The following is a 14,136-nucleotide window of genomic DNA, read 5'->3' as shown; positions in this document are numbered from 1 at the left end:
GAAACAATATAACAAGGTCGCAATCGATTTTCTTAATCGATAAAAGAATCGAGTTGCTCGATGATCTCGATTGATGTAGGTCAGAATTTGAACGTTATTGTTTGTTGCTAATTGTTACAATTAATTACATTTGTTATGCCTTTGTCGTGCGATTGGAGTTACCATGTTTCTTTTACTGTGGCCTTAACTGTAGATCTATATTTATAATAACCTCTTAAAGACTGAAACAAAATAAAAATAAATTAGATTTTGCGGAATTTTGATTGTTTGAATTGCTTTTTGACTGCAAAATAGCCGTTCATATATATAGACTTAATTGCTATTCATTGGAAACGAAATAGCCTTTTTTTAAAAATAAATAAAAGAACTTGCTCTTGACCACTACCTACCACTGGAGCAAAGATAGGATCTACGATGGAACAAGCTCGCCCAGAAGATAAATTAAAGTCGATAATCAGTCGCCCCGTAAAGATACCCGGGTGATATGAGTTCTGAAACACAATCGCAGGCAGGGAGTTCCATTCCTGGGCTGTGCGCATAATAAAAGATGATGAAAAGCGCTTAGTATGGCTGAAGGAAATATATACCAAATAAGGATGATATCTCGCCGTACGTCTGGATGTCCGATGGTAAAGGGGGCGGGCGGGATGAGCTGATGGAGCTCATGGCACACTCATCGAAAGAAAGAGGGTACCTCAGTATTGGTCCCATTTAAATTTTAAGATAATATTTCACTTCCAAGGGCGGCAAACTAGGAGATGAATTCGGTTTCGGATTTCGGATTTCGGTTTCGCGCACTTTCCAGTAACGGATTGCAACAAAACTTGACAAATACATGCAATTCTATGAATTTTTGAGGTCTTTTTTTTTAAAGTTATAATTTATCTTTAAACAAAGAGAAACTAAAAACGAAAAAATTTTTTGCAAATTTCAACTTTTGCAAATTTTAAATTTCAACTTTTCTTTGTCCTAACCAAAATTTTTTTCATGTTTTTATGTTAGAACCGATAGAAAATGATATTGATAACCCAGAAACGAAAACCGTGTATTTTATGGCGTAATGATTTAGTGCAACTGTGCATCACATGTAACATCCCAAAGTGGCCCCTTCCTCTGCCTTCACCTGCCGCCCCCCATTGGGTGCTGAAGAGTCCTAAAGAGGCGGGAGGGGCCTCGGGAGCAATTGTTGATGATGTCCAGGGGGCGCTGCCGCATTTGAAAACCTGAATTATCTATATAAACTACACTACAAATATACATTTTTTCCCCTTGTCATTTTTTGTGTTAAAAAAAAATACGTGTTTTCAATTATTTTTTGTGGTGGTGGGCGTTGAATTTTTTTTTATCTTGCCTAAGTTGGCGGTGTTCCAAAAGTTTGGGAACCTATGATTTAGTGAATAACTACGAAAGTTTTAAAATCCATTACACTTCGCCGTTACATCCTCGACATTTACATAATTCACTAGGTAGTTCACTCTTCTATGTACTAGGCATCGAACACAATTTTAGATCTATATAAAGAAAAAAAAGAATGAAAACGATTAGCATGAGTGGGGCGTGCCCCCCGCGCCTTCACCCGCTCCCGCGCATCCATGACACGTCATTCGCTTTCTTTGTGCTGGCATCGAAACGACTGTTTTTTTTTCGAATAATCAATATATTTAAAAGTGAAAGTTTTTAGTGTAATTATTAAGTTCGTACTACGTAAAATACAAAGTGTAAGTGATAATGAGAAAAAGGAAATGTAAAGATAAGGATCCCGATAAAATACGACGAAAAATTCGGCGTTTAGAAGAACGCCTTTACCGCCGCAATATGGAGGACGATGACAGTAAGTGGATATTGATTATCGGTTTTATCTTTTTTGCACAATGTACGCTTCATGTACGGAGTGCATAAGCTTCATATTGAAGAATATCAACAAATTGTAACTGTTTAATTTAAATTTTGTCTTTGTTTTACAAAGTGCGGAAATTTTCACTTTCGCACACCTGTCAAATAATTTTATTTATTTAATTCGCTGTGAAGGAATGACGCTCACGGCTATGTATATAATAATAATATCACCTTTATAATGCTGTGATGCGATTACAGCTAATATTATACAAGTCACAACTAGTATTTTAAATATGTACCAATGAAAAAGTTGGTTAATTTGATTTATTTTATTCTTTGCATTTACGTGGCGTGACGAGATTACGTCCTTTGCAATTACATATCGGATCTAAGATCCAGTGCCTTGATGCGATCAAGGCCATGTTAGTGGCCACGAAGGGCTAGTATATAGGCAGTGTATGTCTTTACAGGTTACGAATCGGAGTATTCGAGTTCTATGGGTCAGCAGTCAGATTGTGACGGCATTTCGTCACATGAATATTATTCAGACATGGATAGACAAACCGTCCGATCCGTGATAGCTGATGCTAATACGCACAGATATCCAACAGAGACCACGGATCTTCAGGTATCAACTCCACAAAGCTGTGATAAGGACCCTAGTGCCTCAAAGGGCAATGATGATGCACCTAGTGTCACTCACACAAGTAACAATACTTTGGAAAATGCTTCATGTCTATCATCAGACATTCTCGCAATATTAGGAGACTCAAAGGCAAAAGAAGAAAAGTTCGGCCCAAAAATCAGAGATGAAGTCTCTAAACGCTGGGGAAGCATACTCATGGACGGTCTTGGTAAAGAGCAGAGGCAGAATCTATTGGAAAGCGCCCTTATACCAGAAAATTTTCAGCTACTTAAAGCGCCAAAACTAAATCCAGAAATATCAGCTGTGCTAAACGAATCTTCTAGAAATAGGGACAAGCGCCTGGAGAAGGCCCAACATCATCTCGGCATAGGAATAGCAGCAGTAACCAACTTGATGACAACCCTGATCGATGGCAATGCAGAAAAGACGGAAATTATTAAAAGATTGTCTGAAACTGGACAGTTGCTCCTGGATTTACACTATCAAAATACTATTAATAGAAGGAAGCTGATCATGTTTTGTTTAGACAAAAAGTTCATCAACATGGTTCAAAATGTAAAAAGAGACTCTTATTTGTTTGGAGATAACCTAGGAGAAAAAATTAAAGCAACGAAGATTGCCGAAAGATCAGGTTTACAGGTCAAGAGGAAAGAACCTCAACCCTCGACCAGCTACCGAACTAACAAATATACAGCCCGCCAGGGAAACGCCAGAAGCCTGTCCAGGCAACAGAGTGGCAGGAACAGAGCAAACGGGTACCGTCCACCGACGTCGGCGACAACCGGCAGACGGCCACCGCCCACGCCAGTAGACAGATACCAGCCGCCATCGTCGAGGACGGGCCACAAGATTACACAGAAATCGTAACAGAGGTAAATGCACATGCGGGGCGTTTAAGGCATTTTTATAATGTCTGGAAATGTATTACAAATGATCCAGTTGTTTTAGAATACATTACTGGCTATAAGATACCTTTTAAGTGTCCAGTTGTACAATATATAGAACCTACAAATCCATATTATTCTTCACTAGAAATTGAAAATATACATAACGAAATAAATAAATTATTGCAATTGGCGGTCATCAAAAAATGCATAGACATCCCAGATCAGTTCATTTCAAAAATTTTCTTAATTCCTAAAAAAGATGGTACCTTCAGATTCATACTCAATTTAAAAAGATTAAATAAATTTGTTTATACACAACACTTTAAAATGGAGGACATAAGAACTGCCTCCAAGCTTATTTCTAAATCTTGTTTTATGGCAAGTATTGACCTAAAGGACGCATACTTTTTAATTCCTGTTAATCTTTCTTGTAGAAAATACCTTAGGTTCAAATTTCAGGGCTGTACTTACGAATTTCAATGCCTCCCTTTCGGTCTATGTTCGGCGCCGTTCGTTTTTACCAAACTGTTTAAGCCGGTTGCTACTTATTTACGAAATAATGGTCATTTGCTTGTAGTGTACCTGGACGATATATTATGTATCAGCAACACGTATGAACATTGTTCCCGCGAAGTTTCTAAAACGGTTGACCTTTTAAAACGACTGGGCTTTGTAATAAACTTTAATAAGAGTAAGTTAACCCCTAAACAGAATATCAACTTTTTAGGCTTTGAATTAGATTCCCTGGAAATGGCCTTAAAATTACCACCTGAAAAGCAATTAAAAATTAGAGAAATTGTTAAAAAATTGTCGAAAAAGAACAAAATACCTATTAGAGACTTTGCAAAGGTATTGGGATTATTAACGTCAGCTTGTCCCGCTGTGAGTTATGGCTGGATGTACACCAAGCGTCTTGAACAAGCAAAATTTCTCGCTCTTCAGAAATCTAATGAAAATTATGATGAATACATGACTATAAATAAGGATCTAGACCCAGATCTACTATGGTGGAAAAATCTAGCTAATTCTTCTATTAATCCTATTAGACATTTTCAGTATGCTGTAGAAATATTTACAGATGCATCTCTGACCGGTTGGGGAGCAGCATGTAACGGGGAGCGTACTGGTGGATTTTGGAGTTCAGATGAAGCCCAAAATCATATCAATTATCTAGAATTGAGAGCGGCTTTTATTGCCTTAAAATGCTTTGCTAATAACTTTACAAATAAAGAAATATTATTAAGAATAGATAATACGACAGCCATATCATACATAAATAGAATGGGAGGAGTCCAATATCCACACCTTAATGATATCAGTCGCAATATATGGCAATGGTGTGAAGAACGTAAGCTTTTTATTTTTGCTTCATATATAAAATCAAAAGAGAATATCGAGGCCGATCTAGAGTCTCGGTGCACTAATATTGATACAGAGTGGGAATTGTCAGGTTTAGCTTTTGACCGAATAATTTTTGAATTTGGACACCCGGAAATAGACTTGTTTGCTACCCGTCTTAATGCTAAATGTCAAAAATATGTGTCGTGGAAACGTGACCCACACGCTTTTAATATTGACGCATTTACATTGCACTGGGGGCATTATTTTTTCTATGCTTTTCCACCTTTCAGTCTCATCTTGAAATGCCTTCGAAAAATAATAGATAATAAAGCTCAAGGCATTATGGTGGTCCCGTACTGGCCGAGTCAACCCTGGTATCCGTTATATATCTCACTGCAAATAGCAAAACCAGTACACTTCTTGCCACAAAGTCAGCTTCTCTTATCTCCTTGCAGGACACGGCATCCTCTATGGCGGAGCCTTACCCTGGTGTCATCAGTTTTATCAGGCGAGCATTTTCCCAACAGAATCTAACCCCAGAAACTATAGATATAATGATAGCTTCTTTGTCAGAAAGTTCCTTAAAACAATATAATAGCGCATACAAAAAATGGTGGCTATTTTGTAATACAAATAAAATTGCTGATTGTTTTTCAGTGTCTATTCCATTCATACTAAAGTTTTTTACAACATTGTTCGACGCTGGGGCAGGCTATTCTACTTTAAATACCTATCGTTCGGCCTTATCATTAGTTCTAGGAAAAAATGTGGGTTCACACGACTACATAATCAGATTTCTCAAAGGAGTTTTCAAAAAGAAGCCATGTTTTCCAAAATACCAGTGTACTTGGGACACAAACCTTGTTCTAGATTTCATTTCCAATTGGTATCCTAATGAGGACTTACCTTTAGACCAATTAACAAAAAAATTGGTGACTCTGCTCGCATTGTCAACTGCACAACGAGTCCAGACGTTGTCAATAATTAACATATGTAATATTGCTTTCAATGAATCTAATGTAATAATTATAATAGATAATCTAATTAAGACCTCAGCACCTGGAAAACAAATGCCTAGACTAAGTATTCCTTTCTTCCCCAACAGACCGGAAATCTGTCCGGCAAAAACCTTAGTGTCGTATATAAATTCCACAAAATTACTTCGAGACGGCCAGAATTCAGATAAGCTCATTCTCACTACCAAAAGACCCTTCCATAACGCGACTGCATCTACGATTAGTCGCTGGATTAAATTGGTGTTATCCGAAAGTGGTATAAACACCTCTATATTCACAGCACATAGTGCTCGACATGCTTCTACATCAGCGGCTAATCGTAGAGGCGTTTCGGTAGACATAATAAAACAGACTGCAGGCTGGTCTGGCAACTCGTTAATTTTTGGAAAATTCTACAATAGACCTCTTGAACAGAATAATGATAATGTTTTCGCACAAGCTATCTTTGAGGATTGTTAAAGAGTAAAAATTAAAAAATCTCATAATGTTGATTAAAATTAGTCATAAATATTTATTTGGGTTTTTTTTCATAAGCCTATCCGACTCATATTTATACCAAAAAAAAAAAAAAAAAAATATTCTAAAAAGCTATTTCTCAAATGAGCGCTAAACATCTACCTAGTGAATTATGTAAATGTCGAGGATGTAACGGCGAAGTGTAATTTAAGGTTAAACAAACTTACCTTAAGTGAAGTTTGACCATAATTACACGAGCCGTTACATCCGAAGACATTTACACACCCACCCATCCCTATATAAGGTTATAAAATGACCCTATTGAAATCCTATTTTTCGAAATAGCTATATCTCTGAAATGAATGACGTGTCATGGATGCGCGGGAGCGGGTGAAGGCGCGGGGGGCACGCCCCACTCATGCTAATCGTTTTCATTCTTTTTTTTCTTTATATAGATCTAAAATTGTGTTCGATGCCTAGTACATAGAAGAGTGAACTACCTAGTGAATTATGTAAATGTCTTCGGATGTAACGGCTCGTGTAATTATGGTCAAACTTCACTTAAGGTAAGTTTGTTTAACCTTAAATAATCCCACATTAATTCGTTATCGAAAACATTTTAACACATTTGTCTGATCAGCTGTTTTTCTCATACGTTTTTCAATTCTTGTCAATGAATCTCCTTATACTTGAGAAACGGAGAGACGACACGAGTGACATTGGAATCGTCACATGTTGTATAACTATTTCTTTTTTATTTATCCTTGCTTTTGTCCGCTATACCACCCGATGAAAAGTGAAAACGAAGATGGTGGACTTTTGCGTAAAGATGCCTGTCAGAAATGGTGTCATTTACTAAAAAGAGAGGAGTTATAGCTTTGAAGCCTTTGTCTACGCGTTTGCGTGTCTGTGGCATTGTTACTCCCAAAGCGTTTTTTTTCTGCTGGTCTGCAGAAATTCCGGGTGCGTTTCCCGGGCCGGGAGAAATATTTGTACAGCCTACATTTATTTCTCTTGTGAGTTTGGGTGTAATTTGTGGTTGTCTATTTTATTTTTTTTATTTAAATTTTTTATAATACCAAGTGACAGGACTAATAAAGCCTGTGCCTGGCGGCCAGTGACACGCGAATAGAGTTGCAGTGCCACTCAGAGCTTTAAATCGCAAAGATTTTGCGGGCACTGCCACTGCGCCCGTCACCCTGAGACATAAGTGACAAGTCCTATGTGCCTGTAATTGAACCAGCACCCTTACCCTTCTAAGCCAGAACGCAGTAATGCTCACATTACTGTTTGGCAGCAGAAATAGGGAAGGTCACAAGGACCTCTACTCCTACTAATAAAAACTTGTCGCTTTATTACACCAATGGTGCGAATTCTGTATTTATTGGAGTTTGACTTACGTAAGAGGTGCAAAATGTTTTTTTTTAAATCGTATTATTGAAGCTTGTCCATTCTATAATCATGACGTTAAATGAAATCATTCCAATATATTGTATAAGGCGTTTTTAACATACGTAAGCGCTTAAGATGATACTTATAGATTACATTGTCACCGCACTTTCACTGACGACGACGCTTTTCACACGTCTTGAAATACTGCGGCATATTTACGTTGATTTATTTGCTTCTAGTAGTATTAGACATAAGTACTTGTATAGGTAGAGATGGGAACATATTTTATGTCTCTATCGAGAGAAACAAAAGGGGTTTTTCTTTCTTTGTCTGCAAAGAAAGGGTGATTTTTTTTAAATTCGCGAATAGTTTTTATAAGAGGTCATAATTATAGTCTCTCCGTCGATATAACAGGCAAATAAATTAGTTTGAATTATTTTAATTAGATGTCGTTACGATGCTCCAAATCTATCATCAGGTCTTTCACACTTTCAAGTTCTGAGTGGCATTGCAACTGTTATAGTGGATAGGCGCATGATCTGGTCGTGCCATCACTTGATTTCATAAAAACATTCAAAATACACTCACTCAAACTTCATTTACTTACTTGTTCATTTATTTAAAGTTTCCAGCTGTTTAACCATTTCTTTTTGTTGTGACCGGGGTTAACCGTCCTGTTAAGGTAAAGCAATACTCTAACGCTCGCGTGCGAGATCTAATTTAGGAAAAATGTCCAATTGCACGTCTAACAGACCTTAAGAAGTCAATTAAGTGTTTTAATACAGGTTGCGCATGCGACTATTCGTGACAACTAACGCTATTACAAGTGTTTAGTAGCGAACATTATTCGCGCTTTGGCAGCTAATTAACACCCACATTGAGTGGTTTAGTTTGTTAAAGATGGTGTTTTTAGCTTAATATATTTTAAGCTTAAAAACGTTATATATATTGGATAAATAACCAAGACTATGAGCTGTTTTAAAATCTAGTTTTGTGATACTTATTATAATTTTCATTTTGTCGAGTATGAGAGCTGGTAATGAATAAGAAGGTTTTTGTTCTGTATCTACGATTTTTTATAATCATTGCAATATGAGCCCCCTATTTTAAATGATAGAAATTCAAACTAATCTAAAACCATAACGTACTAAAGTATAAAACTTATGTGTTATTTTATTTATTTTTTATTTGATTGAATATTACGATGGTATTTTTATTACTGTGATATTTATCAACCTGTTGTAAAAATACTCCTTCATTAGGTTATTAATTTTTGACACACAGATTTATTTTTAACACATACACTAATAGCCCCGCACTAGGGAAGCCCTGTGTCGCGGGTGCCATGGACACACAAATTTTGACGACCACAAATTACACCCATACTCACAAGAGAAATAAATGTAGGCCATACAAACATTTCTCCTGGCCCGGGAATCGAACCCGGGACCGATAGACAGATTGAACAAACATAAAGGAAAATTCCTTCGATCCGATTGGACTCAAACCAGTGATTGTTGCCTCAACGTAGCTACCGCTCTGCCAACAGATCTTACTAGTTTCTCTATGCGTATTAGCAGATTTTTCTATTGTGTAACTTCACAAAGCATCTTCATTAATTCATGCTTTAATCCTAAACAATCCTCGACAGTAAAACAAACACCCATCACAGATCTAAACTGTCAATGCATGCAAATGCGAGTCACTCGCTCGCACGTGGGCACGTGGGCCACTTCAGGCAGCTGAGATGGACAGATTCGACCCACGGCGGCGGCGTGCGATTCGTGTAACTGAGAATTGTTTCTGAGATTAAGAAGCCTGTACATTACATTGAGATGTTTTTATTTTAATTCTTAGTGCTTTGTTTATAGTATTATTAGTTGTTAGTGAATAACATATTCTTTCTTTGTTGTAGTGATGTTTTACATCTTAACCTCGCACAAGTAGTCTTAGGGTCGTATTCCAGAACTCTACTCAATGCTGAAGTCGGGACTTGAGTATGTTTTAAAGCACTAGAAATCATACTCAAGTCCTTGCTATTAGAGTCGTAATTTCAGTGCTTGAAAAAATACTCAAGTTCTGATTTGAGCATTGAGTAGAGTTCTGGAATACGACGCTTAAAGGAGAATTATATTCATAAAGTTTATGAGCATTTATAGATTGTAGAAAATGTGATATTTCAGCTGAAGTCAGCAATTTTGACAATAAAATAATGTTCAAATCCCCCATTGATCTTGTCATTTTAATATTTTGTTCGGGAATAAAATACAGAAAAAATATTTTTCTAAAAATGACCGTTAAAAATTTTCACAATTAATTAACATTCACACGAAATAAACAAGAACACTTGAAATACTTCAAGTCACAAAAACGAGTAGCAAAGTCGTAAAACAGGTTTCCCCTGGCTTGTTGACACCAAATGCAAAAGTAAATTGCGATGTCAATAGCATATTTTCGGAAAATGAAAGTGTCCGTTTCTCCCAAAGTGACGTATACTTGAAGATATTCCACATGATCATGATAATTGTTGATTATTTCACACTCGTGCAATTGTCACGTACGTTATTGCCCAGTAAAGTTTTCTAAGTGAAACTCTGAAGTGAAAACTGGTTCAATATAAAAGAGACATTGTGTGGTTGTGCAATTCGGTAGTACATGTTCTATTACACTACAAAATAGTCAAGTACCTACAACCATAGTACCTGCCTTTGTAACTAAAATATTTAAGTAGTAGCAACTGAAAATTTTTTATTTTATACACTTTTGTTGATATATAGAAATTTGTAAAAATATACTTTCTTTAAGCACGTTTTTATTTATTTGTATAAAATCAAATTTAGAAAGACAATTTTTCAATGAAATGGTATAAATTCACTATTTTCAAGCATAAAAAATCGTGTGCAATACAATTCAAAATTATGCAAATCAATACAACGTGCAGTCTTCATAACATTACAGGCAGAAGATTAGACTTGCTTAGACAAAATGTAAATAACTCAACGACATGAATGCTATAAATTTGACATGAGCCCCGTTGGTAGGCGACAACGGTATTGAGTTTCGCATTGATAAAGCTTCTTTATGTCTATTTAGAATTTGTTTGCGGCCGTTTGTCTGACGGATCGAACTCGGAACGGATGCTATTATGTAAAACAAAGTTTTATTTGCTACGTTTGTTCTACTATAGACTATTATGAAAAAAGGTTATCGTTGCTCATAGACATTTGTGGTACTAAGCATATTGCTTTGGGGTAATGTCACAACATTAACGGAATCTTTGTCCTGCGAATACTTGCTGTTAGGGCAATTTACAAACTGGATCTCTAAGAAATTTAAAAAAATATACCGTCGGGTAAATTCGTAAACCTCGTAACCTCCATTAATGTGAACTTTTGAGCAGGTATAGGTTCAGGTTAGCGAAAGTAAAAATACTACATTTAAACTTCTAAAGACAACAATAACCATCGGTTTATGTCTTATTTAACGGTTAACACACAACATCTAACTCTCTCTGTCTCATGATTAACTAGTAAACTTTTCCGCAAGACTATAATGAACAGAATTACCTAGATTTATAGTTCTCGATTACGGATTTGATACACTCCAGTAACGTTGCAAGTCTAGATCTTAAATCTACCGCCCACCTCCGTTGCGTAATTGTCTATGTCTAGGTACAAGATACCAACATTATATGTGTATTTGCGGGATAAATACGGAACTACAGTTTCTTTCACTTAATTTTATGTAAATAAGAGCAGTTACATACGGCGACAGTTAGCAGCGATGCAAACGCCATGCAATAGTGATGCAGTAGCTAATCGTCTTCCTTTAAAGCTTGTTCACATGACAAGGGTTCAACGCGGCGACGATGCAACCGCGCGTTTGTATCCATGCAATCCCGTGTTTGCATCGATGCAATCGCCTATGAATCGCAAGTGTAGCGATGTAATCGCGCGTTTCACGAACGCACATTTGCATCGCTGCTAAACGTCGCCGTGACGCGTCTTAGAGATACGCGGTGTCTTTACCGATTTTGGTACAATAGCGTCTTAGGGTCGTATTCCAGAATTCTACTCAATGCTCAAGTCAGGATTTGAGCAGACTTGAGTATAATTTCAAGCACTGGAAATACGACCCTAATAGCTAGGATTTGAGTGTGATTTCTAGTGCTTTGAATTGAGTTCTAAAATACGACCCTTAGAGTCACATTACTATGTGATAATTCTCTTAACGCGCCGTTGTGTTATAAAAAAAATATTTTATAAAACGTCCACACTTTTTTTAGCAAAATCTCTAAGGACACCGTGTGTCTCTAGGACGCGTGATAGGAAGGCTCCCACTAGCATGACTAACAAATTCGTTAGAGCTCCTTCGACATACCGTCGCCATAGAATACTGTTTAAGGCGACGCGAAGCGCAAACTTTGAACAACACAAAAGGCCCACGAATTAAAATAAAATGAAAAGATGAACTGACTACTTCGTACATTAAAAACAAAACACGTTTGTCACAAACAGACTCACCCAGTACTTACTTAATTTGACGTTAATAAGCTGCAACCGCTAAATACATAACCAAACCTCCAACCAATACTACTACCGTATTACGAGTACTTAAGTGCCACAAAAACCAAGGCTGGTCCCAACAGACTATTGTCTGTGGTTCTGCACATACTAACTTAATGAAGTTTCGTGACGTGGTAACAGGTTGTCTAATAACTGATACTTGGTAGCTGTTACGTTTTGCGAAGTTGGCAAACTTTCCATACGACGTGAGAGCAAAACAAGTGGCTAAAATTAATAAAAATAATGGGATTGTGCGTGAGATAGTGAAAATGAAGTTTTAAAGATTGCTGCACATGTCCGTAATCTGCACAGTTATCAAATTTTAGACTTTGGCCCTATGTACAATATTTTAACAATAAAACAAGACTAAATCTTAATAAATAAGTCTTACTTATACTAACTTTAAGTATATGATTGATTACGTTACTATTACGTGTAAGGCCTTATTCTCTACCAAGCAAAGCAGGAATGAGCTGCGTTTTAACAACTAATATTATATCTTGGTTTGACTTAGCGGCATGTTGAAACAACGACATGTTAATATTGAATGAAACTCAGCTTTTCTTGGTTGCGCCTGGTTAGGTAATGGACCTTACCAACGAGACGACAATAATAACTATCAATATCAGAAATCACTGTTACCCAAACGCACCTGGTATATCCTGTTACAATCACATTACTACACGGCGATATATCGATAAGAAGACAATAAACAATAACAGCGATTGCAACATATTCTGTGACTTTTGTGGGATTGCTTACATTACAAGATTTATTATCCATTTTTAGAACCTAATTACTATTGATACTGTTGTTTTTATTGTATGGGGTTATTAAAACTTTATGGTAGGTCACTTTTAATTAACCTCAGTGAATACTTCTCAAATTTTTTGAGCTACTTAACCAAAAAAGTATGTTTATTAAATGGGTTTAGAACTAAACCCATTTACCGTGAATAGAACTTTGCCCAGTTATGCTGTTATGTTAACCAATGCATAAACGTCTCACACCTGGAGTGCTATGAGTACCAAGCAACGGAATTCTGGAGCATTTCCCAGAATACCCAGTACCAATTCAGATAAGTTCATTTCTAAAATTAGTTCTACTGGGAATTGAACCCGGAACCACCGAATCCAGTGCCCACAATGTAAGCCATTAAGGTCAACGAGGTCGTGAAATATGTGAAATATTTAAGTGAAGCAGCGAAACATCGAATAGTTTCGGGAACTTCTTAAATTTCCATAATGATAGGTTTTCGTTCACCATTACAGCAAGAAACTTTTGTAAAAATCGTGAAGTATAAAAAGTCTACCAGGTGTGACAAAACGCAGTCGGCGCGTGGGCATCGACAATCAAAGGCATTATCGACGGGGCTTGCCAAAGATCTAGGTCGATCGTTCGCCGGGCGACAATTGCAATTTAACTACCAAGACTCGAATTTATAAACGCCCACTTTTGCATGAGCTCTTACAATAGTAACAGGACCATTGGGACTACGCTTCTTATGTAAGGTATTCTGCTATAATCACGACGCAGAAATCTATTTAAAATCTCGCTGAGTGCAGACACCAAGTCTTAATAATTTCTGAAACTCATCCTCTAGGTTTCTAAGTTCTGAAGTTCCGAATGGATTTTAGGATTAAAGGAATTCCAATTTTCAGTATGAATCCATGAATCCAGTTGGATGATTTGGAGTCAGGAGTCTTCAAGACGCCATATGAGACTGATTTTACGGATATTATTTTAGAATGGTTATGTTGTGCGTAATTGTAGTCGCGACCCGTTCTTCAAGATTGTTCAGGACGTTTTTAGACAGGCTTTTTTATTTTGAACTTTTCCCTTCCACAATTTATATCACCAGCTACTCAAAGACCGTTGTACAGGCGCCATGGTCCGTAATAAAATGGATGTATCAGATGCAAATTGATTTAAAGTTTTAACATTGAAGTCGCCAATTTTGTCATTATATCATGACTCCCTAAATGTAAAGTTTGAAT

At 36.8% G+C, this 14,136-nt stretch overlaps 2 protein-coding genes across 5 annotated transcripts in view; one reads left to right on the top strand and one right to left on the bottom strand.

Annotated features, from left to right (window-relative positions):
* LOC113229884 overlaps positions 1 to 14,136 on the bottom strand; it is a 215,438-nt gene that overhangs the window by 72,748 nt on the left and 128,554 nt on the right. The window lies entirely within an intron of this gene.
* LOC113229885 lies at positions 1,761 to 5,293 on the top strand. Of its 2 annotated transcripts, none has more exons than XM_026463572.1 (3): positions 1,761 to 1,831; positions 2,307 to 3,354; positions 5,166 to 5,293. In XM_026463572.1, the coding sequence occupies exons 1-2, from the start codon at positions 1,816 to 1,818 to the stop codon at positions 3,347 to 3,349; spliced, it is 1,059 nt and encodes a 352-aa protein (XP_026319357.1). In that variant the 5' UTR covers positions 1,761 to 1,815; the 3' UTR covers positions 3,350 to 3,354; positions 5,166 to 5,293. The 2 variants fall into 2 exon arrangements, with proteins under 2 accessions (XP_026319357.1, XP_026319358.1); XM_026463573.1 differs by lacking the exon at positions 5,166 to 5,293 and adding an exon at positions 4,448 to 4,564.

Source organism: Hyposmocoma kahamanoa, unplaced genomic scaffold, assembly GCF_003589595.1.
Source record: "Hyposmocoma kahamanoa isolate Upper Pololo Valley unplaced genomic scaffold, ASM358959v1 63, whole genome shotgun sequence".
In the NCBI taxonomy this organism is placed as follows: Eukaryota; Metazoa; Arthropoda; class Insecta; order Lepidoptera; family Cosmopterigidae; genus Hyposmocoma; species Hyposmocoma kahamanoa.
This window is presented reverse-complemented; position numbering and strand designations above follow the sequence as displayed.